This window comes from Panthera uncia (genome assembly GCF_023721935.1).
Source record: "Panthera uncia isolate 11264 chromosome A1 unlocalized genomic scaffold, Puncia_PCG_1.0 HiC_scaffold_17, whole genome shotgun sequence".
NCBI lineage: Eukaryota > Metazoa > Chordata > Mammalia > Carnivora > Felidae > Panthera > Panthera uncia.
The window spans coordinates 7,891,988-7,919,308 of record NW_026057577.1 but is presented as its reverse complement, the minus strand read 5'-3'; the positions used below and the strand labels follow the sequence as shown (position 1 = coordinate 7,919,308).

General features: G+C 41.4%; 2 protein-coding genes across 2 annotated transcripts; both read left to right on the top strand.

The window, feature by feature from the left end:
• The first annotated feature begins 313 nt into the window (after nt 1-313).
• LOC125935375 (KRAB domain-containing protein 4-like) lies at nt 314-14,954 on the top strand. The gene is made up of 5 exons (XM_049649015.1): nt 314-372; nt 2,825-2,921; nt 11,026-11,158; nt 11,411-11,506; nt 14,850-14,954. Exons 2-5 carry the CDS (start codon nt 2,889-2,891, stop codon nt 14,891-14,893), a joined length of 306 nt encoding a protein of 101 aa, XP_049504972.1. The 5' UTR covers nt 314-372; nt 2,825-2,888; the 3' UTR covers nt 14,894-14,954.
• A 5,384-nt stretch (nt 14,955-20,338) lies between these two features.
• ZFP2 (ZFP2 zinc finger protein) lies at nt 20,339-24,776 on the top strand. Its single transcript, XM_049649013.1, has 2 exons — nt 20,339-23,293; nt 23,574-24,776. The coding sequence occupies exons 1-2, from the start codon at nt 21,903-21,905 to the stop codon at nt 23,626-23,628; spliced, it is 1,446 nt and encodes a 481-aa protein (XP_049504970.1). The 5' UTR covers nt 20,339-21,902; the 3' UTR covers nt 23,629-24,776.
• Nucleotides 24,777-27,321: the final 2,545 nt, after the last annotated feature.

Here is a 27,321-nt window from a genome sequence, read left to right as displayed (position 1 = left end):
GAGACTGGTTATTTCACACCAGAAAAGTGAGACTTATTTAAGGTTCTCTTCCCCTTTCTCCCCTACGCCTGAGTTAGGCACCCACAGGCTCTAACGAGGAGGGGCTTCCTTGGGGTAGCGGGGGTAAGGTTGCCACGCAGTCCCCACCTAGCTTCTCAAGACAAAATCTCCCTAACGTGAGACAGCGCTGCTCGAAGCCACCACGGTCCTACAGTCGAAGGCGCCCCACCCTCCCGGGCTCGCGCCTGCGCACTCACTCCGGCGCCGCATCCCTGCGGCCTTGTGGGAAATGTAGTCCGGCGCCCCGGGCGTAGGCGCCGGGCAGGACTGCGTGAGCACTAGCTGCTCCTGCCCTGCTCGGAGAGGGAGAGGGTGAGTGCGGGGCTGCGGCGGGACCCGCCGGACCGGGCTGGCGGCAGGCGGAGACCCAAGCAGCAGGCGGCCGGGACGGCCAGGCGAGGCCCCTGAGGGGCGGGGCCGGAGGTGGATGGGCCCGGGGCAGCGCGCTCTCCGTCCCTGCGCGGCGCCGGGCCGCTTGCTCCAGGTGCGCCCTCTCTCGTCCCGGGAGCCCGGCCGGGTGGGAATACCTAGAGCTGAGGGCCGCCACCTGTCAGGAGCGGCGAGGGCGGGGGACCTGGTGCGGCCCCCCCGAGGGGCCAGTGAGGGGCCGAAGGCTCTGGGAGTCGTTCGCACGCTGGGTTCCTCCCTGCCGGCTTTCTCCGGGCCCCGCTTTAGAAGTCTCGGGGGGATGCTGCACCCGGTGCGCGGTCTGGGGGCTCCGGCACCTGCCCTTTGTGTAGACCTCGTCTCTCGGACGCGCCCTCTATGTTTCCCGATTCCGAGCGGTGCTGGCGTGGGCTCCCCTTGACCCATCTCCTCTAGGAATGGGGAGGGGGGGGGTGGGCAACCCCGTGCAGATTTTCTATTTCAGGAAGTCCTTTTCTTTCCTTTTTTAAAGCAATTTTTTCTCCTCCTCCCCCATCCCCCAAAAAGAAAAAGTTCACTATAGGAAAACTAGAAAATTCAGAGGAGCATAAAGGAAAAAATTACCTGAAAACTGCATTTTGGCGTGTATATATATGAATGAGCATTGAAATGCTTTGTTTTTACACAAAGATGTAGACTTTAGTATCCTTTTCTCCATTTACTGTTAATTTTTTAACACAAAACTGTTAGTTTTGTGGGGCCTTGGGTGGCTCAGGTCATGATCTCCCGGTTCTTGAGTTCGATCCCTATGTCAGGCTCTGTGCTGACAGCTCAGAGCCTGGAGCGTGCTTCAGATTCTGTGTCTCCCCCTCTCTCTGCTCCTCCGCTGTTCACACTCTGCCTGTCTGTCTGTCTGTCTGTCTCTTTCTCTCAAAAATAAACATTAAAAAGGAGTTTTGAAATACATTTGGAAAGGGTTTGAAGTGCACAAATGTTAAGCTTCGCGATTTTTTACAAATGTTTTTATCTGTGTAAGTACCACTTGAGCCAAGTGGATAAAAAACTTTTTACAAAACATTTTTTGAAAACATCTAGTTATACTAATGTTTAAAAACAATTCTCATTTTAAAGGGTGTGAGAAAAAGTATGTTTGTGCCCTATTTACTCCTTCCTTTAAGCCTCTGTAGTCTTTCTCAGCTTTTTTTTTTTTTTTTGTCTTCCTCATCTGTTATAAACAATATAGGCCATCCCTGTCTCATTCTTTAAATCTCTTCACATGAAATTTCTGGGTCATACTGTAAGGCTTTTGATACCTCCCCCATCTTATTCTCTCCAGAAACATAGCAGTTTGTAAACATTTGCAGTGTGTGCCTGATGGACCCACATCAAGTCTGGGTGTTCCTATACTCTAACTTTCTGAGAAGGTTGTTTAAATTTACATTATGAACACTAATGAATATTTTTATGCAATATGAGATTTGTTTTTAAATTTTGTATGATACAGTGTTTTCTAACTAGGCAGAAATGTTACATTTTCATATGGTTAGACATGAAAACCATCCCTTCAAGTCTGTGTCAAGTCTGTGTTTGGACATCATCTATCCCATTATGATCACAAAAAGCTCATCTGTACTTCTAGTACTGTAGCTTCATTTTATGTGCAAACTTTTATTTTCCAAATGGTAAGCCCTTGTTCTAAGTCCTAGTTCATCCTTTTCTCACTGATATGAAATATCACTTTTTCATATCCTGAATTCTTATGTGTAAAATTTTTTCTGAACCGTTTGTGTTGGAAGGGTTTTAATTTGTTCTACTGACCCTTTTCTCGGCTAGACTATAATCTGTGAGAGAGAAAATTTATCTGTTTGGTTTACAACTGTATTTGTAATGGTATCTCTCCCCTAGGGATGGTACCTGGTACACAGTTGGTGGTCAACAATATATCTGGTAAATGACTCAGCCTGTTCCATAACACTGTGCTAATTACTGTAGCTTTATAGATATCTGGTGGACAGGTCCTCCCTCATCATTCTTCCAAGTGTTTCCTGGCTGTTGTTAAACAACACAATTAATTAAAAAAAAAAAAAACCGTCTTTTCCATAATGATCTTTAAAATACTATTACTTGATATAACTTGGTTGGAAATATGTGAAGTTTATAAATTAATTTCAAAGAAGTGACAACTTAAGGATACTGTGACATCCTATCCAGGAATGTGGTATGTCTCTCTATTCATCCTTTATGAATCTAAATAGCTTAGAAAAATAAATTTCATAAATAAAAACTCCAGTTTTTCTTAAGTCAATACCACACGTATCTTATTTGGTTTCTCTGTAGGTATTTTATTTTTTGTTGTTGCAGGAGCCTCATTTCTCATGGTTTCTTTTCCTTCCCTCAGCTCCGTCTCCTCTGGATCCTGCCCATCCCCTAGGAAGGGTCCCACAGGAAGGAAAGAGAAGGCAATGGCTTCTCGGCCTCTGCCACTGGGAACTCAGGTAAGCTCCTTCTCTCTGAAACCTCTCCCTTACTCCCTACTACTTATTCCCATACTGTACTTGGGCTTCACTGCAGAGGACAGGGCTACAGAAATCTCTAAATCTGAAAATTTCCCACATATCCCCCATTAGTGTCCCTCAGCTCTGTCCTCAGCTGGAAGCCCTCATTCAGCTGGAAGCCCTGGACCGCTGGGCTTTTGGTGGTGCTCAAGGGTCACAAAAGGAACGAAAATCATATGAAAATTGGTCTGGGTACTTACAGGGTTTACAGACTCTCAGGGAACGTAAAAGAAGTCACTTCTCTACAAGATACAGTCATGATGACCGTACGTGAATAGGATAATAAGAACAAGTATGGCTAGGTACCCAGACTGTCAGTGTCCCAAGACCTGGAGGAGGACATCAGTGTGGCAACCAGGAGAAGTAAGGTTGGATAGGAATAACTGGAGAAGATTTGCTGTGATGGACTTAAAGTGTCCCAAGATTAAATCCTGACTCTACCATTAATAGTTGCATTGTCTTGGATAAGTAACCTGACTTCCCTGAAGTTCCTAATGAGGATGATGGAAATAACCACACTAACTGATCCTTTGCCACATACTTGACATTCTTAAGCATTTCACCTGGTTCATTTCGTTTAATAATATGTACTTCCTGCGTCTGTTGAAACATGAAAGAATGTAAGTAAAAAGTGCCCAGCGTAGTTACTGGAATGTTAAAGGTACTCTCCGTAAGGCATTCCTAGCATTATTCCAGCTTGGTGGAGCAAATGTGGCAGTGACTGGTGGTGAGAAGGAATCAGATACAAAGTTTGGGGTCAAATGCCAGGAAGGAGGAAGGAGTTTGTATGTATGCTAGGCATGGGGGTAGAAGAGGAGGAATTTTTTTTTTTCAATATATGAAGTTTATTGTCAAATTGGTTTCCATACAACACCCAGTGCTCATCCCCAAAGGTGCCCTCCTCAATACCCATCACCCACCCTCCCCTCCCTCCCACCCCCCATCAACCCTCAGTTTATTCTCAGTTTTTAAGAGTCTCTTATGCTTTGGCTCGAAGAGGAGGAATTTTGATAAGAGAGTTGGCATGTTCCTAGCTTTCTTAGGAAGAAGCAGTGTCCCAGCAGCTAAAAGAAATCATGCAGGGGCACCTGGGTGACTCAGTTGATTGAGTGTCTGACTTCAGCTCAGGTCATGATCTCACAGTTCATGAGTTCAAGCCCTGCTTTGGGCTCTGTGCTGACAGTGCAGAGCCTGGAGCCTGCTTCAGATTCTGTGTCTCCCTCTCTCTCTGCCCCTCCCCTGCTCGTGCTCTGTCTCTCTCTCTCTCTCTCTCTCAAAAATAAACAAACGTAGAAAGAAAGAAAGAAAGAAAAAGAAAGAAAGAAAGAAAGAAAGAAAGAAAAATCATGCATGAAAGAGTAGTGAGAAGCCCAGGGTTTTTGTTTTTTTGTGTTTTTTTGTGTTTTTTTTTTGCCCTGCGAGATTGCTTGCAAATGGAACCTGCTAGTTTTTACTAGAACCTGGAGGTGTTGGTCCTCTGGAAAAGGAATAAGATATTAGGGGGACTTGGTCCAGGAGACCCTAAGTTTTGTTTTTGTTTTTGTTTTTTTTTCTTTTTAAGGTTAGGCTTGTGTAACCTTGTCTCCTCCAATCCTACAGGACTTGTGTTTTGTCTGTTCATAAGATCAGATATGTCACTTATTTATCAAAGGAACCACTTCAAAGAAGGCTTCATAAAGACAATTATTAGCTGTTGTGATTTCTGTTTCTGTACTACTTTCTCTCCTTTGTATTGTCAAGCTCCATTATAAAAGGCTTCATAACACACCAAAATATAGGCAGGAGAAAGACAGAATTTCTGGAAAAGAAGGTTTAAAGGGGGAGTGTTCAGAAGATTTTGGTTGATGAAGGTTGTGATTTGTTTGTCAGTAGCCTTGATTCTATTTAGTTAAAACAGTGTTTTAAAATCAGCTTTTTTCCCAGGTATAATTTATATAAAACAACCCATTTTAAGCATATAAATTCATTGAGTTTTGACAAACTTGTGCACCAACATAATCACTGCCCCAAACAAGCTAGACAACATTTTCATCACCTCAGAAAGTGTTGTCACCACCATCCAGTCTACATCCCCTATGCCAGGCAATCACTGGTTTGATTTCTGAATATTTCAGTAGGTGTTTCCTAGAAACAAGCTCGTTTTATGTAACCAAAATACAAGTACTGAATGAGGAGATTTACATGGATACAGTGCTATTAGCTAATCTGCTAACCTTACACATATTTTGCCACAAATGTCCTTTGTCTGGTCCAGAACCAATCTATATTACAAATGGGATTCAGCTGCAACATCTCCTTAGCCTCCCTTATCCTGGAACAGCTCCTCAGTCTTTGTCTTGGATGACCATGACACTTGGAGTTGGGACACATCAGTGCGTCTTTCCCCTATTGTCCAGAGATGTGACTGTGAATCGCACAGATATGATTCATATTTGCCCTTAAATTTTATCTTATTGGGGCACCTGGGTGGCTCAGTCGGTTAAGCGTCCGACTCTTGGTTTTGGCCCAGGCCATGACCTCACGGTTGGTGGTTCAAGCCCTGCATTGGGCTCTGTGCTGACAGTACACAGCCTGCTTGCAATTCTCTCTCTCCCTCTCTCTCTGCCCCTCCCCTGCTTGTGCATGCATGCCCTCTCTCTCTCTCAAAATAAACTTAAAAATAAATTTAATCTTCTTTTTCTGAACATAAATACTAGGCATGTAGTTGTAAAAAAAATTCTTAAGGCTATAATATATAATTACAGGTCTCAAGCCCTCAAAACTAAGCATTCTTCTGGCCTTTTAAATACCTATTTACATCCTTTGTCCAGTTTTATACTGGGTGGTTTATGTATAAAAGAAGCCTCTTATGTAATGTGGATACTAATCCTTTGCCATAAATCACCAATATTATTTATTCCCTGTCATTTTTCTTTTATATCTGTTTATAACATCTTCTGCCAGAAATCAGTTTTGGAAGTTTTATGCAGTTAACTTTCCTTTTCCTTTTTTTGGCTTTGGAATCCGGCTCTGATAGGCTTTCTGTATCCTAAGATTATATAAATATTCTTCTACATTTTCGATTAGTTTTATCATGTTAAATTTACATCCTTGGGCTATATGGAATTTATTGTATATAATGAGAGATTGTAGTCCAACTTCATTTAAATTTTTTTTTAATGTTTTATTTATTTTTGAGAGAGAGAGAGAGAGAGCACAAGCAGGGAAGGGGCGGAGAGAGAGGGAGACACAGAATCCGAAGTAGGCTCCAGGCTCTGAGCTGTCAGCGCAGAGCCTGAGATGGAGCTTGAACTCAAGAGCTGTGAGGTCATGACCTGAGCTAAAGTCAGACACTTAACCGACCGAGCCACCCAGGTGCTCCTAGTCCAACTTCATTTAAAGATGTGGTGAAGCATTTCATCATCCATTTGCTAAACAGGGATTGAGCACCCGCCTACCACATGTTATGTGGTTACGCTCCGAAGAGAGCAGTGAATGAGTCAGGATGGGTCCCTTTCTCCTAGATCCTGTCTGGGCACAGCAATGAAGAAGAAATAATCACTGAGGACACTGTTAGGTGCTGTGGTGGCCACCCAGCAGGGCGGCATGGTGGAGTGTGATGTCAGTTTTAGCTAGGCAGAGCCGGAGTGGCACCTCTGAGGAGCTGGTATTCAGACTGATGTAATCTACTCAATAATGTACTTATTCTCCATAGATTTGAAATCCTACCTTTAATGTATATTCTATTTATACATATGTTATAAAAAGTATATGTATGTGTCTGTATACACATACAGGTTTTTCTGGACTCTGTTCTATCGCTCTCGGTTATAGTACCACAGTATTTTATTTGTTTATAATTTATTTTGTTGAAGCAAATCCCCCCCCTTGATTTTCTTTTAAAAATTCTGGTTATTGGACTATTCATTTGCATTTACCTTTATAGTTGAAATTTATTATCACCAAGTTCCAACAGTAACTTAAAAAATATGCAATTCTGATTCGAATTCCACTAAATCTATATCAATTTGAGGAAGACTACCATCTTTTACAATGTTTATTCTTCCTATTGAATAAAAATACTACCCTTCGTTTTATTCAGACCCTTCATTATGGCTTTTGTTAAGGTTGATCACAAGGATCTTACATACTCCTATTAAGTATATTCTAAGGTTCATTTTTTGTTGTTGTTGCTATTGTGATTGAGATTTAACCATGATTGTGGTTTTTTTTAAGTTGGATTGCTAAGAATTATATCTGAAAACATTTCGTAGCTGTTGTGACTCAAACTTCACTATCATACTTTCTTTATAAATTATACTTTTATCATTTAAAATATCCCTATTCATTCCATTTGATTCTTAACGTTTTCAAAGAATAACAAGATCAAAAAGCCTGTGTTTTTAGGTTTAAGAAAGCTTTTTCATGAATGAGATAAACCCATGAATCTGCTTATTTCAAACACCATGAGATACCCTGTGCTTTTAACATGCTGGGGAAGAAAAAGACCTATATGGAGTGGAAAGGAGAAAGGGAAAAACATCTGAAGGGATTAGCAGCAAATATATTTTATGGACGACAGAGATTAACAACAAATATATTTTATGAATAATATAATTAAGTTTCACTTTGGCCTTTTAAAATGCTCTTTTGTACTTATCTAAATCAGTCTTCATGAGTCCTTTTATAGTTCAGGGATCCAGAGTGTTTTGTAGTAAAGACAAGCTCTGTGGCAACTTGGGAGCTCTGCTCTTCGGGTGACAAGAATACAGGGAAGTGGGGAAGACCCATAGCCCATAGGTGTCTGAATCTGAGCTTCTAATTTTGTCCAATATATTCAGCTAACAAGACAATTTATTGAAAAAAAAGTGGATTAATTTTTGGAAAGAGAATGTCCTATTTCTGATGTTACCTTCTTTTACAAAGAAGGGGCTTATGTTTTGTTTCCACATATATTCTATCTTATCTGCTATTTATATGTTCTCCTCCCTGTTTCTTCTTTTTTCTTTTCTCCTTGCTTTCTTTTTATTTGCATTTGCTGTATCTTGTCTCTATCCCCCTACATAATTATTTTTTAACTTTGTATTTTAGGTCTATCTCTTGTATGTGCTAGATTTGAAACCAACTTGAGAGTTTTTCTTTTTAAAAAAATTTTTTTAAATTTATTTATTTATTTTGAGAGGCAGAAGGACAAGAGAGCATGAGCTGGACAGGGGCAGAGAGAGAGAATTCCAAGCAGGCTCTGTGCTGACACATTACAGAGCCTGATGTAAGGCTCGAACCCATGAATCATGAGATCATGACCTGAGCCAAAACCAAGAATCAGATACTTAGCCAGCTGAGCCACCCAGGTACCCCAAGAGTTTTTGTCTTTTTAATAGAGAAAGTCAATTCATTTACGTATGTTGTTATACAGTATCAGGTCTTTTTCTGATTATTTAATTATCTAGGTGTATTATGCTTTCTTGTGTCCTTTTTTTTTTTAACATTTGTTTATCTTTGAGAGAGAGAGAGAAAAAAGCGTGAGTGGGGGAGGGGCAGAGAGAGACATACACAGAAGCTGAAGCAGGCTCCAGGCTCTGAGCTGCCAGTACAGAGCCTCATGCGGGGCTTGAACTCATGAACTATGAGGTCATGACCTGAAGTCGGACGCTTAACCGACTGAGCCACCCAGGCACCTCTTTTGTGTCCTTTCTTAAGGACATTTGTTAAACTGATGATTTTTCTTGGTTGGTTTTTTTCCTTTCATAAAATGGAAGTTCTGTCGTGTAATTAGATCCTACTAGTAGCTATCTTTACATTTCTTGACAATATTTGTGAGTGGTTTTTAATATTTTTTTTAATGTTGATATATTCATTAATTAGGAGAAAATGAGGAGGTAGAAAGCAAATGAACTCTGCCTCTGTTTTGACACTTTTTCTGGAGATTCACAGCCAGCAGGATATAAAACACACAAATTTTTTGGACGTCGGTTCCGTCCCATCTGTGGTCTCTGGGCCTTTTATGCCCTCTGCCCACTTACACAGCACAGCACCTTGTCCACTGCTTTATTCCCATTATCTAGTCCCTACTTCTTTCCATACCATCTTCTTTCATCTTTTTCAGAGAAGTTTGAAATAATTTCATGTAGCTGCTTCTTATTCCTGATCTTCCATTTAGCGCTTCATCCACTGTAAGCTGACTTCTGCCTTCACCACTCTGTGGAAATTAGCTAATTTTCCAACCAGCAGCTCTCTTTTCAGTCATCATTCTGTTTGACCCACTCCTTCCTCCCTGAAACTCTCTTTCCTCCTACCTGAGTCTCCTTCCCTCTCAATCCCTCCTCCCACACCCCCTTCCCCCACTCTCTCTGATGGGGGTTGGTTGCAAGGGTTCTTTTCTTGGCTGCCTTCTCTTCTCACAACACAAGGAGTTAGATGTAGATGGCCTTTGGTTTGAGTCCCCAGCTGTGTGATCTTGGAGATGTGATTTAACTATTTTCATCCTCAGATTTCTCATCATAAAATGGTGGCTTTAGTGCTATCAGTCTAACAGGCTGTCATATGGATTAAATGAGGTGAGGTGTCAGACACACCTGTTAGTGCAAAACTCAGGATGTTAGTGCTGCTGTGTTAGTCAGGGTTCTTCAAAGAAACAGAACCCAGAGGATATACATAGATATAGAAAGAAGTTATAAGGAATTGGCCCAGGCGCTTAGGGTGGCTAGAGTCCCCACAGTCTGCCCTCTGCAATCTGGAGGCCTAGGAGAGTCAAGGTGTATGTAGTCCTACTACAAACCCAGAGGCCTGAGGTCCAGGGGACTGATGCTCTAAGTCCGGGTCCAAGTCTGAGGGCTCAAGAGGTATGAAGGCCAGAGAAGGAGGCTGTGTCAGCTTGAGCAGAGCCAGCAAATTTGTCCTCTCTTAGCCTTTTTGTTCTATTTGGGCCCTCAGTGAATTGGATGATGCCCTTCCACATTGCTGAGGGCTGATCTTTACTCAGTCTACTGATTCACTGGGAGCGCCCTCACAGAAACACCTGGAAATAATGCTTTACTAGCTATCTGGGCATACCTTAGCCCAGTCAAGTTGATACATAAAAGTAACCATCATGTGAACTCATTCAACAGATACTGAATGCCTATCCCGTTTTGCTTCCTAGTCTAAGGGCTAGGGAACTAGGCTGAAATGGGCTTATAAATTTGAAATGCCATTTCCAAGTCAAGCTGGGTGTTTTATTGGTCCTCTCAACCATGTTCTAGATGTACCCTATTTGTACACGTTTTCCCTCCATTAACTGGGATTCCCGCCTATATTGTAAAGCCTGAAATTCCATGTGCTGCCTTGACAACTTTGAGCCTCATGGGGGCTCCAGAGACCTAGCTGTGAGTTCCCTTGGTCTCCTTGCCCCAACCCAGCAGGAAAAGCACCCTACTCAGCTAGCTCTCCCCTCGGCCTGACCAGGTGCACTCCTCCCTCCCAGTGAAACCTAAATGGGTTTCACCTCCTACCAGCCCATGCAACTGTTCAAACAAGCCAACTGCATCTTCCCACGGTAACCAAGGGTCACCTCACCCTCTTGTCACTACACAGCCTGTCTCCCACAGCCCCTGCTGGTTCACAAGTGCAGCCCCTGCGTGGCCCTGTATGGTGGGTATTTCCTCCTTCCCCAGGCTATGAGTTACTGATAAATTGCTGTCAGTCTTTTCCATCCAGTGCTGGGTGTCATGTGTTCACTCATCTTGTGCTGTTTAAGGAGCAGGATCCCTCCTTCATTAGTGGGGTAAATGGGAGGTGATCAGAACACCACCTACTTTTCTCCAGTGGTAATCTAGAGCAGCCTTCTGTATGTTTCCTGGTTATTCCCTAATACCTCCTCTTCCTGTTCTTAAATGCCAAAGCATTTTCTATATTATACTTATCTCTGATTATTTCATGATAATACACATTTTTATTTAGTTTCTTTTGGCAGATAATACATTTTTCTCACACAGATCTCTTTATCCTGTCCCTTCTAATGCTGCTTGTTTTTGCACTTCCCTCAGGGGGATTTTATTGGCATAATCCTTTGAGCATGAATTTATAGTTTCAGGAGTCAGTGACATTCAAGGATGTGTCTGCAGATTTCACTTGGGAGGAGTGGCTTCGTCTAGATTCTGCTCAGGGGAATCTGTATGGGAAAGTGATGCTGGAGAACTACAGGGACTTGGTTTCACTGGGTAAGGACCTCTTCTCGTAACTCAAAACCTCCCTGCTGACAGCCTTCCCCACCTCCTGACACCTTGTACAGCCAATGAAATTCAGGAATCTGCACTTGTAGTCCTGCTGTTATAGGTCACTGTTTTAGGGTGTTCTCTTTGGATGTGGGCTGGAAAATGGAGCCGTCAGAAGGCCTGAGGGGGAAGGGACAAGGACAGGTGCTGGGAATGGTTTACTCCATTCAGAACCCAAATTTAGTGTCTCCTCCCGAGCAGGGCATCGGCTTTCCAAACCAAATGTGAGTTCTCAGCTGGAACTGGAGGAACTGAGCCAGGTGACAAAAGAACTTCCAGCGTGCCTCTCTCCAGGTGAGTACTGGGTGGCGGGAACTGGCTACCTGAGTGTGTCCCCCCCAGAAGAAATCACAGTGGAGCTCCCTGGGTCTCTAGGAGAGGCTGCACCACCACCAATGTGTATTCTCTCAAATGCCTCCACCTTACTCATGTCGCTCATCCTCTTGCAAAAGTCCTTACCAGGAAGGGAGGGAATCCTGGATGAGGATTTAAATGAGTTATTATATTCGTAACACTTATTAATTGCCTTGAACATCAGCAAATGTTAGCAATTATTATTTCCTCTTCTGTCTTCATCTGTACTCCGAGTCCCTTTCTGGCTGTCTCTATATTCTCTTTCCTCTGTTTCCTGAGTCTTTCAGCCATACCCTGTATCCATAGCTTTCTTTTCCCTCATTCATTTAAAGCTTTGTCAGCCTTTCTAAAGGAAACTAACGTTGATTTGCGTACTTGTACACGTGTTTATAGTCTTCATTTAAAAACAAATGAAGGTGACTTTAGCCTTGTTATTTTCACTAGTAACCTCACATCTTACATATTCCCTTTCTTGTTCCTATATTTTTAATCTGCATCCGGATCTTTCTCCTCTAAGCATTTAATGCATTTAGTCTTTGTTATCTGGTTTCTAATCCCCATTACAACTGAAATTTCTCTGTTAGATGTTATCACTTTTTCTGAAAAAAAAAAAAAACACATTTTACACCCTTTTATTCTCTACTCAATATGAAAGCATTTACCACTTCTTCTTAATATATTTTTTAAATTAAAGAGATAGACACATATTTTTTGATCTCTGGATAGTGTATGGCTATCAAGTATAAAGCAATAAAAGAAATCAGTAAAATAACATATTGATAGGAAAAATAGAATCTTCTGAACATTGCTGCTGGTTTCCAGTTAGCTTTCTGTTCTTTAGAACAGGATTTTAAAGAATCACTGGTTCAAAAGATGTATTTTGTAGGGCTCATGCTACATACTGCACAATTTTGGATATTTTATGATCCCTTAAGGTAGCTTTAAGTGCCTTTACTATATAGATTTCTGTGGATTTGATTACTATTGCTATTTTTATTTATTCTTATGTAAATGACCTATTTATTCAACAAATATTTTGTGAGCACTAGGCCCTGGCCCTACCACTGTGGTTATAGCAATAAACAAGACAGGTGGTTTCCCCATGGAGCTTATTAGTCTAGTGGGAAGACGAAAAATTAGTAAGGAAATAAAGCAGGGAGGGAGAAGGGACAGGAAAGGAAGGAGGAAAGAAGGGAATGAATGACTTAGAGTCCCAGGGCCATGTGGAAAAAGCAAGCAGCATAGGGGAACTAGATCAGGTAACAGAAGCTGTGTTTTATTTATTTATTTATTTATTTATTTATTTATCGGTGGGTTTTTTTTAGTTTTTTTTTAATGTTTATTTTTGACAGAGAGAGAGAGAGAGAGCAAGCATGAGTGGGGGAGGGGCAGAGAGAGAGGGAGACACAGAATCCGAAGCAGGCTCCAGGCTCTGAGCTGTCAGCACAGAGCCCAACACGGGGCTCGAACTCACAGACCGCGAGAGCAGGACCTGAGCCGAAGTCGGACGCTCAACCGACTGAGCCACCCAGGCTCCCCAGTATTTATTTAATGTTTATTTTTTTTTTTGAGAGAGAGACAGAGCGTGAGCAGGGAGGGGCAGAGAGAGAGGGGAGACACAGGATCTGAAGCAGGCTCCAGGCTCTGAGCTGTCAGCACAGAGCCTGACTCGGGGCTCAAACTTATGAGCCTTAAGATCATAACCTGAGCCTAATTCGGACACTTAACCGACTGAGCCACCTGGCACCCCACAGAGGCTCTGTTTTAGAGGGAGTGATCAGAGAGGGTGGATATTGAACAAGTAGCTCACAAAGTGATGGGCTGTGTGGGAGAACATTCTGGGCATAGGGAACAGTAGTAGGTGCAAAGACTCTGTGTTTGGCTGCATGGCCTTGGCTGAAGGGAAGAGTGCCATGAGATATGACGATTTCCTTAAACTTACTGTGTCAGTCCTTCTCTGAAAAATGTATTTCTATTTTTAAATTTCTGTGAGCCTTCTCATTCTGAGTTTTCCTTCCTTCTTATAGCAATCTTTTTAAAAAATGTTTTTTTCACATTTATTTATTTTTGAGAGACAGAGAGTGAATGGGGGAGGTTCAGACAGAGAAAACAGAGAATCTGAAGCAGGCTCCAGGCTCTGAGCTGTCAGCACAGAGCCCGACGCAGGGCCCAGACCCACAAACTGTGAGATCATGACTTGAGCCAAAGTCGGATGCTTAACCACTGAGCCACCCAGGCTCAGCAATCATTTCTAATGCATGCATTAATTTCTCTTGTCTGTAGGAGAATATGTTTTTTGTTTTTTTGGTACATGTGTGCATCATTTCCCCCACCTTGTTCTGTAGATTACTTTAGTGGGTTTATATATGCTTTTTTCATGATCTCACTGTCATTTTGGTGGGTTTTCTGAAGGCAGCAGAGGTAAACACATGTATTTTTGATCCTGGGTTTTCCTCTCCTTTACCAATCTTCAGATTTCTCCATTGGGCTAAATCCTAAAGAGTCTTCATTTGTTTATGATTGCATTTCACACTGTATTTGCCTTGTCTCTCTGAATGTCTGTCTAGCCACTAGTGCAGGGCTTACTGAATTGTCAGGATTGAGCTTACTTTTCTTTATATCCCCTGCCTGGCACATTGCCTGCCAGAACAGGCACTTAATATATGTTTAAATGAATATGGAATGATATCATGTAGACTTTTGGGAAAGTAGGTGAAAATATAGATTTAAAAGTTATAATCCTGTTTGTGACATTTGTATCGATGAGTATCACTAATTAACAGGAAAAGAGAGTGAGAAAGGCAAAGTAGCAAAGCAGTAAGGATGGGGCCTTAAAGGACAAGTAGATTGGCTTGGGGCCAGAGATGCTCCAGCGAAGGGGACAGAAAAGAGTAGTCAGAGGAGGAGGAGAGAACTTAGGGAGAGCCACGGGAAGAGAGAAGCAGCGGGAGTGTGCAGGTGCGCTCTAAGAACTGGAGGGTGCTGTGGGCCTTCGCCATAAGGACGCTGAGGACGTGGCCTTGGGGAAGAGCACTTGTAGTGCAGAGGGAACTATGCTGTGGGTAGATAAGTAAAGATATTTCAGACTGTCATTTCAACAGAGTTAACTTTAGAGGAAAAGGAAGAAAGGGCAAGAGCTGAAAGAAGTCAGAGGTCAAGTGCCTCTGGTTTGTTCACCAGCGAAGAGACTACTGTGTATTTACAGGAGCAGAGGGGAGAAACTGAAGACCCAGAAAAGTGGAGCAAGAGAATGATAACCAGAAAACTGGTGTGCAAACGCCAGGTCTGCTTTTTTCCAGGTTTTCTTCGATGTTACTGCCAGATTAAGTGATCATTTAGTCTTCTTATCCTGTCCAAAACAAGACAAGAAAGCGTCAAGGACGGGGTGCTGTATTCGGCTCTTGCCCAGCCACCATGACTCACTCCTCATAACCCTATGGGGTAAGTACTGTCAGCCCCTCTCCAAGTGCAAGAGATGGGCTCAGAGGGGGAATGACATGCCAGAAGTTGAACACAGGATTCTTATTTTGTTTTGTTTGTTTTCGCCTTCGGGTTTAATGCTAATTCTAAAAAAAAAAAAAAAAAAAAAAAAATCATAACTTTCTTTCCTTGCCTTGCTGTCACTTCTTATTTCCAAGTATCTAGCAAAAAATGAACTTCTACATCCTGGCCCAACTTTCCTTTTAAAATTTTTTTTTTTTTTTTTTACATTTTATTTATTTTTGAGAGAGAGACAGAACACAAGTTGGGGAGAGGCAGAGAGAGGGAGAGAGGGAGACACAGAATCCGAAGCAGGCTCCAGGCTCTGAGCTGTCAGCGCAGGGCCCAACATGGGGCTCGAACCCATGAACCATGAGATCATGACCTGAGCTGAAGTCAGATGCTTAACCGACTGAGCCACCCAGGCACCCCCCAACTTTCCTTCTAGATGATCGTTTTACTTTTTTGTACTAAGGTTTTCATCTATACAGTTGGTACTTCATCATTAGATTTTGCCTCTTAGAAAAGCTGAGTAGAAAATGTAAAGACAGAAATGCTGTTCCTAAAGACAGCATTATTACTAGTAAACTTGTTAATGTTGAAATAGATGGGAATTATTAGTAATATGGAAAGCAGTGAATTTTTAGCCTTTAATCAGTGGTCATTAGATTTAACTCCATTGGTGATCAGTTTTGAAGGAAAAAAATAAGAACATGTGTGAAGTATTAGAAATCTATCATCAAAGATTATGTCTATAAAATAAGAAACTGGGATTCTGTAATATTTTAAGATCTCCAGGAAGCTACCCTTTACTACCCCTAAACATAGAAACTTATTATTTGTGTTTTATACACGACTTTGTATCATTCTCAGAAATGTGCCGTGTGCGCGCGTACGTCTGTGTGTGTAAACACATGTACACATACACACAGAATTTATATACTGTTACAGAATCCGTATTTACCTTAATGCTAATCTGATCTCCCTAATGTTTAGTACAAATGCATTATCTTTGCCTCCGTTAGTAGGAAAACTAATCTAAAAGACCAAAATAAGTGTAGGAATATCTATAGTTCATTGATCCTCATACGGGGCAGGCCCACCCCTGCCTCAGGACCTCTGCACTGGTGGTTCCTTCTGTGTGGGATGCTCTTCCTTCAGTAGTCCTGTGGCTCCCTCCTTAGCCCCTAAAGTCTTGGCTTCAGTGTCCCCTTTTCATTGTGGCCTTTCCTGAAAACTCTATACAAAATTGTAAACCTTTCCCCTCACTCATCAAGTTCCCTGTTTCCATTTTATTGCTTTTCTTTTTTCCATAAGGTATGCCAATAAACTCCTAAGTATTTTACTTATTTACTATATTGACTGTCCTTCTTCCTCTCACGAAAACATAAGTTTCCTAAGGGTACAAATATGTTTTGTTCATTATTATATCCTTAGCACCCTAATCAGCACTTGGCTCAATAAATATTTCTTGTAGGACTGATTAATCATGTTCAGAGGATCAATCTGGTTGCTATATGCGAATGCACTGCAGAGTAGGAAGTCCAGTCAGGTGAAAAGCCAAATAGTCTGGTTGAGTGGAAGGAGTAGCTTAACTACTACGTAGGGGATAGAAGATAAAAAGAAATCGACTTGCCCTAGGAAGAGCGAGACCTGCTGCCCAAGTGCTATACCCACCCCAATTCTCTGCAGGCTCTTGGCCTCTGCTGTGGCCACTGTCAGCCATAAAGACTGAAGGATCTATATTCTCCCAAACCCTTTGGTCCTAGGGACTCTTGTTCATGTCCTGATGAGTACCAAAATTATATAAATCCTATAACTAGACATTTTAAGATCATAAGAGAGTATGAGCTATCACTTGAAAGCCCTGTTTAGGAAAAAAAGGAAAGGAAGAGAGAGCTGTATATTGTTTCACATGAAATAATAATGGTAATGATAACAGCTAACAATCAAAGAACGCTTATCCTGGCCAGGCATATCGCTGTGCACATTACAGGACCCTTATTTAATGAGGTAGCAAAATAGCAAGCATCTGAAACCTCATCCAATCTTGGAAGAGCTGCGATGGGTTTGTTTTTTTCTTTTTTAGTTTATTCATTTAATTTTAGAGAGAGAGAGAATTCCAAACAGAATCCACACTGTTCACACAGGGCCCGATGTGTGGCTTGAACTCACAAACTGAGATCATGACCAGAGCTGAAGTCAAGAGTCGCTCACTCAACCGACTGAGACACCCAGGTGCCCTGGAAAAGCGACAGTTTTTGATCCTTAGTGCTCCAGTCCCAACCCCTCAACGTTTCACTAATTCTGAGTAAAGCTACCCTAACAGTTTTGTTTCCAGGGAGACAGTTGTGAGATCTGGGAAAAATAAAAATTTCCTCCCCTCTAAGTTGCCTAATGTATTGGTCACACTTTGGGAACAATATTAAATAGTAATCATCCTTTCCTTGATGGTGTTGTTAGTATGAATTGTAGTAGGTTTTTTTTGTTTTTTTTTTAATGTTTATTTTTGAGAGGCAGAGACACAGCATGAGCAGAGGAGGAGCAGAGAGAGAGGGAGACACAGAATCCGAAGCAGGCTCCAGGCTCTGAGCTGTCAGCATAGAGCCCGATGTGGGGCTTGAACTCAAGAGCCGTGAGATCATGACCTGACCTGAAGTTGGATGCCTAACCGACTGAACCACCCAGGCGCCCCTGAATTGTAGTGTTTTATGTGTATGCTTGGGTACGTTACTTATAATTTTGTTTTTGAATCGGGATTGGATGTTGGACATTATCAATTACTTTTGAAGCATCCATCAGGTTGGTAACATGTCCTTTTTCCCATGACCTATTAATATATTAACAGATTCCTAATAGTGAACATTCTGGAACTCCTTGGATAAATCCTTTGTTCAAACTGAATATTTAAGTAGTATTTCAGAAATGGTTTAGGAGTACTGTAATTACTACATCTTTCATATTTAAGAATGTTTTGGTTTTCTCTACACATGTATAGAGTACTAGCCATGTGGAATTCTTGAGTCACATCAGTCTTTCCTCAGTCCCTTGTAGACATGGCTTCACTGTCTTCTGGCATCCTATGTTCTTGGAGAGAACTCTTAGGCTAGTTATTTATCTATTTATTATTTTAAAATATTTATTTATTTTTGAGAGAGAGCACAAGTGGGGAAAGGGCAAAGAGAGGGGGAGACACAGAATCCGAACGAAGCAGGCTCTAGGCTCTGAGCTCTCAGTGCAGAGCCTGATACAGGGCTCGAACTCATGAACTGTTAGATCATGACCTGAGCGGAAGCTTGACACTTAACCAACTGAGCCACCCAAGCTCCCCTCTTAAGCCAGTTTTTAAAAAATTGTTGGTAGTCCATTTTTTTTTCTACAGCAGATCTCCAGAATTAACTTTAGATCTCCAAAACCCATGAAAAAATACTGAATCTTACTGTTAAGTTTTCTGCAGTACATAATGGTGTTTCAACTTAAAATTATTATTTTCCAAAACAGCAAATATTTTGTTGTTCTCATTTGTTTTTAGAAATGTCATACAGAACATGTAAAATGCATGTACTATTTAGCAAAAACCTACAAATGCTTCTAATCCCTTTGTAAATGTTAACTAATTTTTGTTCTTACATCCACACTATGCAATAGGTGCTATTTAACTGATGAGGAAACAGGAGCACAGATAGGTTAAAAATAACCTGCACATGGTCACACAGCTAAGTGGAGCCAGGTAGTCTGGCTCCAAAGTTGTTGTCTTAACCATTATGCCACGTTGCTTCTCTCTATAGTTCATAACAATAAAGATGAATGAATAATAAGGAAAGCAAACACCCAGACACTAGAACCCAGATTTGTAACATTGCTACTATCTTAGGAATGCTTTGTGTGAACCTCTCCATTTATATCCTCCTACCTCCACCCAGGACATAACCACTGTTCTCACTTTGGTGATAATTCCCTTTCCTTGCTTTTCTTTACAGTACTGCCATCAATAAAGGAATCTCTAAATGATAGTTTAGTCTGTTTTTCACATTTACTTAATTGGACTCTTACTATATATATTTGTGTATAGATAAATTATTCATTCATTCTTTTTGTTATATGTACATATCTTATTGTTAATGTTCACTGTCGTAGTTGGGGCTGCTATAACAGAATACCATAGACTTGGTGTCTTAAACACCACGTGTTTCTCATAGTTCCTAGAGGCTGGGAGTCTGAGATCAAGGGGCCAGTGTGATTGGGTTTCCAGTGAGGGCCCTCCTCCTGGCCCATGGACAGCTGCCTTCTCACTGCATCCTCCTGTGATAGACAGCAGAGATAGAGGAGGCAGGCTCTGTTGTGTGTGTCACTTCTTTTTTTTTTTTTTTTTTTTTTTTTTTAATTTTCTTTTTAACATTTATTCATTTTTTGAGAGACAGAGTGAGACACAGAGTATGAGCAGGGGAGGGGCAGAGAGAGAGGGAAACACAGAATCTGAAACAGGTTCCAGGCTCTGAGCTGTCAGCACTGAGCCCGATGTGGGGTCTGAACTCACAAACTGTGAGATCATGACCTGAGCCGAAGTTGGACGCTTAGCCGACTGAGCCACCCAGGCGCCCCGTGTGTGTCACTTCTTATAAGGGCTTTCCCCTCATGACTTAATGACTTCCAAAGGCCCTCTTAGTATTATCTCACTGGGGATTAGGCTTCAACACATGAATTCTGAGGAGACACAAACATGAAATCCTTAACATTCCCTGATTTCTACTGTTATATATGTTTGACAATTTAGTCATTCTGTTGTTGGTGGGCATTTGGGTTGTTTCCATTTTTGCTGTTGTGTACAATGTTACCTTAAAACTTACGAATTGTGATATACCTTTGCAAGGTAGATTAAGTGTATGTACCTAGTAGTGGGTTTGCTAAATCATAGTCTTTGTACCTGTTCTAAGTTACTAGGTAGTGCTAAACTTTTTCAAACATCTGAACCAAACTGCATTCCCACCAGTGGTATGTGAAAGTTCCCATTACAGCACATTGCTAAAATCTGAAGATATCAGTCTGTATTTTTTCATTTTGTTACTCAGGTGTATGTGGTAATCATATCTCACTGGCATTTAATCAGCCTTCCCCTGGTTACTGTTGAGATTGGGTATCTTTGCTAGTTTACTCACCATTATGGTTTCCTTTTCTTAAGTGCCTATTCAAGTCTCTTCCCCATTTTTGTGGCAGGCTTAGTGTTATGTTTTATAAATCTAGGTTCTAGTACTGTATGGGCCAGGTGTTGCAAAGATCTCCTCCCAGTATGTCACTGTTTTTCCTGTTTTCTTTCTTTTGATGCCTTTGAACCTCTACATAGTTTCCAAATTTGGTATGTTTTGTGTATCATTTATCTTTGAATGAGGGCAGTTCTGTCTGGAGTTTGTATTTGTCTAAAAGTGTGAATGGATCCTCCTTTGCCCTTTATGTTGTTTACTGGGTAGCACTTTGTTCTCAAAGAGCTTTAGTTGGACAGCTGGATAGGATAGTGAGGTGGGGTAGGAGGCAGTTCATGTGTTGCCTGTTGGTATTTCACACTCAGATAAGTCCTTTCTGGGGTTACTTGGTGGTATGTGTGTTTTAGAAGTAGAGCCTGTGTGGCTTTCCACTTTTTTTCTTTTTTGTGTGTGTAAGCAGGTGAGGTTATAAGGAGGAGGTCCAGTTAGTGCATACCTCAGGCTTCATAGTAAATTCTCCTGCCCACAGGCCTTCGGTTTGTTGATTCAATATTGATCTTGGTTCTGGTAATTTTGGTCAAGCTGACAACTGATTCTCAGTTTGTAGTTTCCTGTCCTCTGCTCTCATTGCCCCAGGCCATTTTGTCTAGGATAAGAAGTGGGTTCTGAGAAAATAAAGTCTTAGTGGCCACAAGGTCCTTCCTTTTAGCCTGCTCTCAAGCAGCTCAACAGATCCTACTTTGCCTTTCCCTGACACCAGTTCACATCTTTAAGGAATGGATATTTAGGAAAGGGTAGAGCCCTTTCAGCCCCTCTTACCTAAAGAGAATGAGAAACTTATAGCCTGTTGAAAGTTGGTGGGAGTGGGGGTAACCCTTAGATTGTGTCATTCTCCCTTTAATTTCAAGTAGGTTGTGGTATTTTATGTTCCAAACAAGCATATTCCCTAAGGGTAGTTTATGTGCATTATCTTACTTAATCCTCATCATATTATTTTTTTTATCTGTGAAAACTCAAACCCAGAGAATCAAATAACTAGTTAAAATGGTAAGTTAATAGCTAGGCTTTAAACCCAAGTATGTCTGACTCCAGAGCCAATAATCTTTTGCTGTGTCACACTGTGATGTTGTACAAAGATTTAGCGTCAGAACTAGAAACAGCATTTCAGGAGAGAAGAAACTGCTGGTGGAAATACCAGGTACAATGTGGCAGGGCTTTCTTATCTGCTCCCCCCCCCCCCCCCCCCCCACCCCAATCCCACCTTGTCTGTATACTTCCCTTCATTGCATCTTCATTATTCAGCCTTGTCCAGTGGTCAGTGATTTCAGTGTCCATCCCTGCTGTGTACATAGGCTCACTCTTTTCTGTGCTTACCACCTCCTCTCGTTCTCCTGTTATTTATGGACTGGTTCACTGTTCCTTCCCTATGTTTTTCTTCCCAGTTGTAGGGACATCTTTGAAAGCTCTCACATGTGCCCTATAGTTATTCACAGTTTCATTCTCTTATTCCCACCTTATTATACAGTTTTTAGTTTCCCAGCACAGAAACCAATGTGCATTTGAATTTTTTATTTTTTTCAGATTGGAAGACAAGACTTGAAACCAAAGAGTCAACTATAAAGCCCAATATTACTGAAGATATAGCTTATGGGGTAATAATGGAAAGGGAAGGTCTCTGGCATTCTTCTTTAGGGGAAACCTGGGAACCTGATAATTGGTTAGATGGGCAACAGAAAAACCAGGATAGACCTCTGGGCCAAGTGTCAGTTACTCATGAAGAAACCCTCACTGAGAGGAGGACATGTGGAGGTAATGAATTTGCAAGATGTTCTAGTCAGGGGTCAATCCTTGATATAAAACAAAGTATTCCTGTGGGAAAAAGGCCCCATAATCAGAATCCACATAAAGAAGACACTAAACAGAATTCTGAATTAATTAAAACTCAAAGTATGTTTGTTGGAAAGAAAATCTATGAATGTAATGAATGTAGGAAAACCTTCAGCCAGAGCTCATCTCTTCTTAAGCACCAGAGGATTCATACTGGGGAAAAACCCTATAAGTGTAATGTATGTGGGAAGCACTTCATTGAACGCTCCTCCCTTACTGTACATCAAAGAATTCATACTGGAGAGAAACCCTATAAATGTAATGAATGTGGGAAAACCTTCAGTCAGAGCATGAACCTTACTGTTCATCAACGAACTCATACTGGAGAGAAACCCTATCAGTGTAAAGAGTGTGGAAAAGCTTTCCGTAAAAATTCATCCCTTATTCAACATGAAAGGATTCATACTGGAGAGAAACCCTACAAATGTAGTGAATGTGGGAAAGCTTTTACCCAAAGCATGAATCTTACAGTGCATCAAAGAACTCATACAGGAGAAAAACCCTATGAATGCAATGAATGTGGAAAAGCCTTCAGTCAGAGCATGCATCTTATTGTACATCAGAGAAGTCATACTGGAGAAAAACCCTATGAGTGTAGTGAATGTGGGAAAGCCTTTAGTAAAAGCTCAACTCTTACCCTGCATCAGCGAAATCACACTGGAGAAAAACCCTACAAATGTAACAAATGTGGGAAATCCTTTAGCCAAAGCACATACCTTATAGAACACCAGAGACTTCATTCTGGAGTAAAACCTTTTGAATGTAATCAGTGTGGGAAAGCTTTCAGTAAGAATTCATCTCTTACTCAACATCGGAGAATTCATACTGGAGAGAAGCCTTATGAATGTATGGTATGTGGAAAACATTTCACTGGGAGATCTTCCCTTACTGTACATCAGGTTATTCATACTGGAGAGAAACCTTATGAATGCAATGAATGTGGAAAGGCCTTCAGCCAGAGTGCATACCTTATTGAACATCAAAGAATCCATACTGGTGAGAAACCCTATGAATGTGATCAGTGTGGAAAAGCCTTCATTAAGAATTCATCCCTAATAGTGCATCAGAGAACTCATACAGGAGAGAAACCCTATCAGTGTAATGAATGTGGAAAAGCCTTCAGTCGGAGTACGAACCTTACACGACATCAGAGAACTCATACGTGAGTTAAATTTTCACTGGACCCTTCACTAGGATTAACTGTCCAGTGATAATAGTCATGTAACATAGAAACCTCATAGATGTAATGACTGTAGGAATCTTTCAGTTGAAGTATAAATTACTATATCAGATAATACAGACCACTGCAGGAAAAACCATATAAAATAGAAAAATCTTAATTCAGAAAGTAAAACTTCCTCCTTTACATCAGAAGGTTTAAATAGCTCATGTTCTAAACGAGGATTTGTGTTGAAGATAAGTTCTATTGTGTCATACTGCAGATCTCCTTTGGACATCATAGACTTCACACTGGAGAGAAAATGTGAGAGTGCTTAACTGGACAGCTCAAAGACCTGGTATGTAGTCCTCATCTGCCACTAACTTGGACAAGTCACCTACTTTCACCAGGTCATGGTGTCCTTATTTGGTAAATGAGGGATTTTGAATTTAGAAGGTCTCCAGAATCCTGATTAGTTCTAAAATGCTATAAATATAACCAATATTGGGAAATCCTTGACCTTTTACCATGTTATATATGTTATCAAGATGCTCCTAATCTGCAGTCTGGTTTCCCTGGATGTTTTGAGTCAAAAGTCTCTACCTCTACCAAATGCTATTATTATCCCTCCATTTCCCCACCCCCAGCCCCCACTGTTATTTTCTCCCTAAAACATAGGTTGATTGCTATTGGGTGATGAAATAACTGTACAGATCTTAATGCCATAGCATGCTGTTTTGAGTTCTCAATTAAGTCACTAAACTACTGTTAAATAAGCTAATTACAAAACAGTGTAACTTAAATATAGTCTCTAAGTACATAGGATTCAAATACATATCTTTGTATCATAGTCTATCAAATTGGAAAGGAAATGATGCTAAACACTAATAGACATGAAAATTTGACATAGTAATGAAATCTTTACAACTCAAAACATATTCAGAACAGTCATAGGTTTTATAGATCTACAGTGATGACAGCAGGTAGGACAATTTCATTTATTTCATACACAATAAGTGCTAGATATGTGATAGACATGATCAGAAAATCAGACTGGGGAAGGTATGTTCTTTGCTTTTCAAGGGCTAAACTAAGAAATTGGCAGTGGAGGAGAGGAAAGGAAGAATTCAAGCAATAAGGAGGCAGAATCTGGATAATGTGGTAATTGATGGAATGTAGGAACTTGAATTTATTTGGGTGGATGTAGTGCCATAATTAAGAACACATAAAGTTGACTGATTCTGTGGGTCAGTGATAAGTTCAGTCTGGAGGATTTTAAACAATCTGTAGGTATCCAAGTGAAGATCCTGACAGACTAAAATAACTAGCAGGGTGGTGATGAAGGATACTCTGAGCATACTGTCATCAAACAGGGTAAGTGGAGGAAGTAGAACCAGTAGGAGCTAAGAGGAAACAACAGCCAAAAGAAAAATGAAAAACAGAAGGAAAAATTAGAAGATGGTGGCACAGAAGTAAAAGAATTTTGTGTAGGGTAAGAATAGTTAATATTTTCAAATGCTTTGGGGGGTTAAAGTAAGATAAAAATAGAAAACGACCTTTGGCTTTGGTTATTGATAACCTGTTAAATATTAGTAGGCTGGAGAGTGAAAAGGACTTAGTATCTTGACTGAGAAAGACATTTAGAAAGATAACTAGAGGGAGAGTGGGTTGAGAGAGTATATCTATCAGAAGAGCTTTTTGGCTACAAATACTAGAAAGCCCAGTTAACAATCCTTACAAGCAAACAGGGATTTTTTTTCCTCACATAACAAATCTGGAAGTAGGCTGGCATTGTTTCAAAGACAAAATTAATTCAATGCCTTGAGTTTCATGGCTTTTCCATCAGGGTTATATGATGGCTGTTCTGCTTCAAGTAAAACATCTGCATTCAAGGCAGGAAGAAAGGGTATGGGAAGCACTAGCAACATCTGTGCCTTTTGTCAGGTTTTCCCAGAAGCCCCTCAGCAGACTTCGGCTTACATTTCATTAACCACAGCTGTGTTATATGGAGGCCAGTCGCAAAGGAGGCTGAGAAAATACTCTTCCAGCCTCCAAAGTGGAGGTAGGCAAAGAAAAGGAGGTTGGAGAAAAGTATTGATTTAGCCAATGAATAGTCTGCCAAGAGTGGGTTTACATGATCACTGAAAAGAAGAGGTATGGGAGAGTCAAAGGTGCAGAAAGGAGGGGATGGACAGCTCAAAGTGGGAAAACAAGATTGGGGCAGAGGTAGAAGCTATAGAAATGTTTTTCAACCTTTTTCAAAAGGAAGGAAACTTTTCACTGGGAGAGGTGGGAATCAAGAAATGATGGGTGCAGAAGATGTTTGTGGGTGACAATGGAGGAGGTTCGCTATGGATGCTGAATCCTTGGGCAGTTCAGTCTCTTTGGGCTATGTGACCTCTACAGTCTCACTCTTAGAACAAAGACAAAGGGGGACTGAAACACTAACCTGTATCCTCTGAAACTCAGATCTTTAATATTTGTCCCTTACACTTAGTTTCCTCCTTTTCCCTTCACTTATTTCTTTTTCTAAAGGAGGCAGAGAAGAGATGAGTAGAAAATAGATGAAAATGATAAAGACAGCAGCAAAACAAAGGGTCAGAAGGAGGCACGGGACAAGGGGGAGAGGAAGAATGAAGTGTATTGAAGTCTAAGATGGATGCACTAGTTCAAAACGTGGTAAAATATTAACTTTTAGAGGAAGCAGCTGGAGAAATGGGTCAGCCAAATGGAGGTCTCGCTACTTTTTCAGGAGTTTTGGAAGTCTTAGGCCCTCAGTCATGCTGGGCAGCCAGTAAGGAGGACAGCCTTTGGACCTCTCCTCTATCATCAGGGGCAGGACTCCCGGTTCCACTTACTGGGCATGAGAGCTTGGGCAAGACACTTAACATCTCCATGCTTCACTTATTTGCTAGCAGTGCAAACTCCATAGCTTTGGATTACATTAGATACTGATGTAAAGTGCCCAACATATTGAGAACATAGTTCTCAATAAATCTATTATTATCATCCTCATATACCTGAAAACAAAATAACATTCAGACTCCTTAGCATGGCATCGAGAAAATTATCTTAGAATCACTAGACTCAAAACAAATGCCTTGTAGAAAGGTTATATAGCTGTGGGAGGCTGTCCCTCCCTGGGTCAGTTGTAACAGCCTCCTAACTAGTTTCCCTGTATTTGCGTTCTAGCCTCACCACAGTCTCTTCTCCCTACAGCTGACCAGAGATTCTTTCAAAATGTGCTCAGCCACATCACTCTTGCACAGACTCCTTCAATGGCTTCCCATCACACATAGAACAAATCCAAAGGTCTTGGATGGACTTCAAGGTCTCTAGTACCCTTCAAACTACCTCTCCAACTCTCCCTTGTTCACTCTACGCCCTCTCCAGTCCCGTTAGCCTTGCAAAGCCTCAGGCCCACCAAGCACACTCCTGTCTCTGGACATCGCTGTCCCCTCCCCCTTGGACGGCTCTTCCCCAGATAGTCACATGGTTTCCTCTCTCGCGGTATTCACATCTCTGCTCAAATGTTACTTCCTCAAAGAGAATTTCCCAAGACACTACTTAAAATAATCCCAGTCCCCACCCCACTGTCACAGGTTCACTGCGTCGTCACTACCTGGTAAGTATTTATCTATGTTTTATTGACTACTTCCTCTCGACTCCAACCTGCGTTAAGTGCAGGTTTTCGCTGCTCTTTCCCCAGCCCCTAGAACAGTGCCTGACGCACAAGTGCTCCAGAAGTGTCAAGAGGATGGAACCTTCCATAAAGCCCCAAACAAGATCCTGTGGTGTCACACAGTCACTGACACTGCTTCCTAAGAGGTGGCCGACAGTTTCCCAAATGACAAACCCCAGGTCACATTTTTGGCGCCGTTTAATTCACCACCGACAACGTTAAAACCTCCTCTTTCCATCCCGAGCTCAGTGGAAAAGCGTATTCAAAGGCAACGAAATATCTGCAATGGGATTTTCTATCCATCACCTCATCCCCGCCCGCCCCCACAGACATAACCCCCACCCCGGCG

What these genes read in the sequence shown, in the direction of transcription:
- ZFP2 (XM_049649013.1), top strand. Translation starts at nt 21,903, where the DNA reads ATGGAAAGGGAAGGTCTCTGGCATTCTTCTTTAGGGGAAACCTGGGAA. An exon ending in CGACATCAGAGAACTCATAC is followed by an intron (nt 23,294 to 23,573) that starts GTGAGTTAAATT and finishes GTCATACTGCAG; the next exon opens with ATCTCCTTTGGACATCATAG.
- LOC125935375 (XM_049649015.1), top strand. Translation starts at nt 2,889, where the DNA reads ATGGCTTCTCGGCCTCTGCCACTGGGAACTCAG. An exon ending in CTCTGCCACTGGGAACTCAG is followed by an intron (nt 2,922 to 11,025) that starts GTAAGCTCCTTC and finishes ATGAATTTATAG; the next exon opens with TTTCAGGAGTCAGTGACATT. An exon ending in CAGGGACTTGGTTTCACTGG is followed by an intron (nt 11,159 to 11,410) that starts GTAAGGACCTCT and finishes TCTCCTCCCGAG; the next exon opens with CAGGGCATCGGCTTTCCAAA.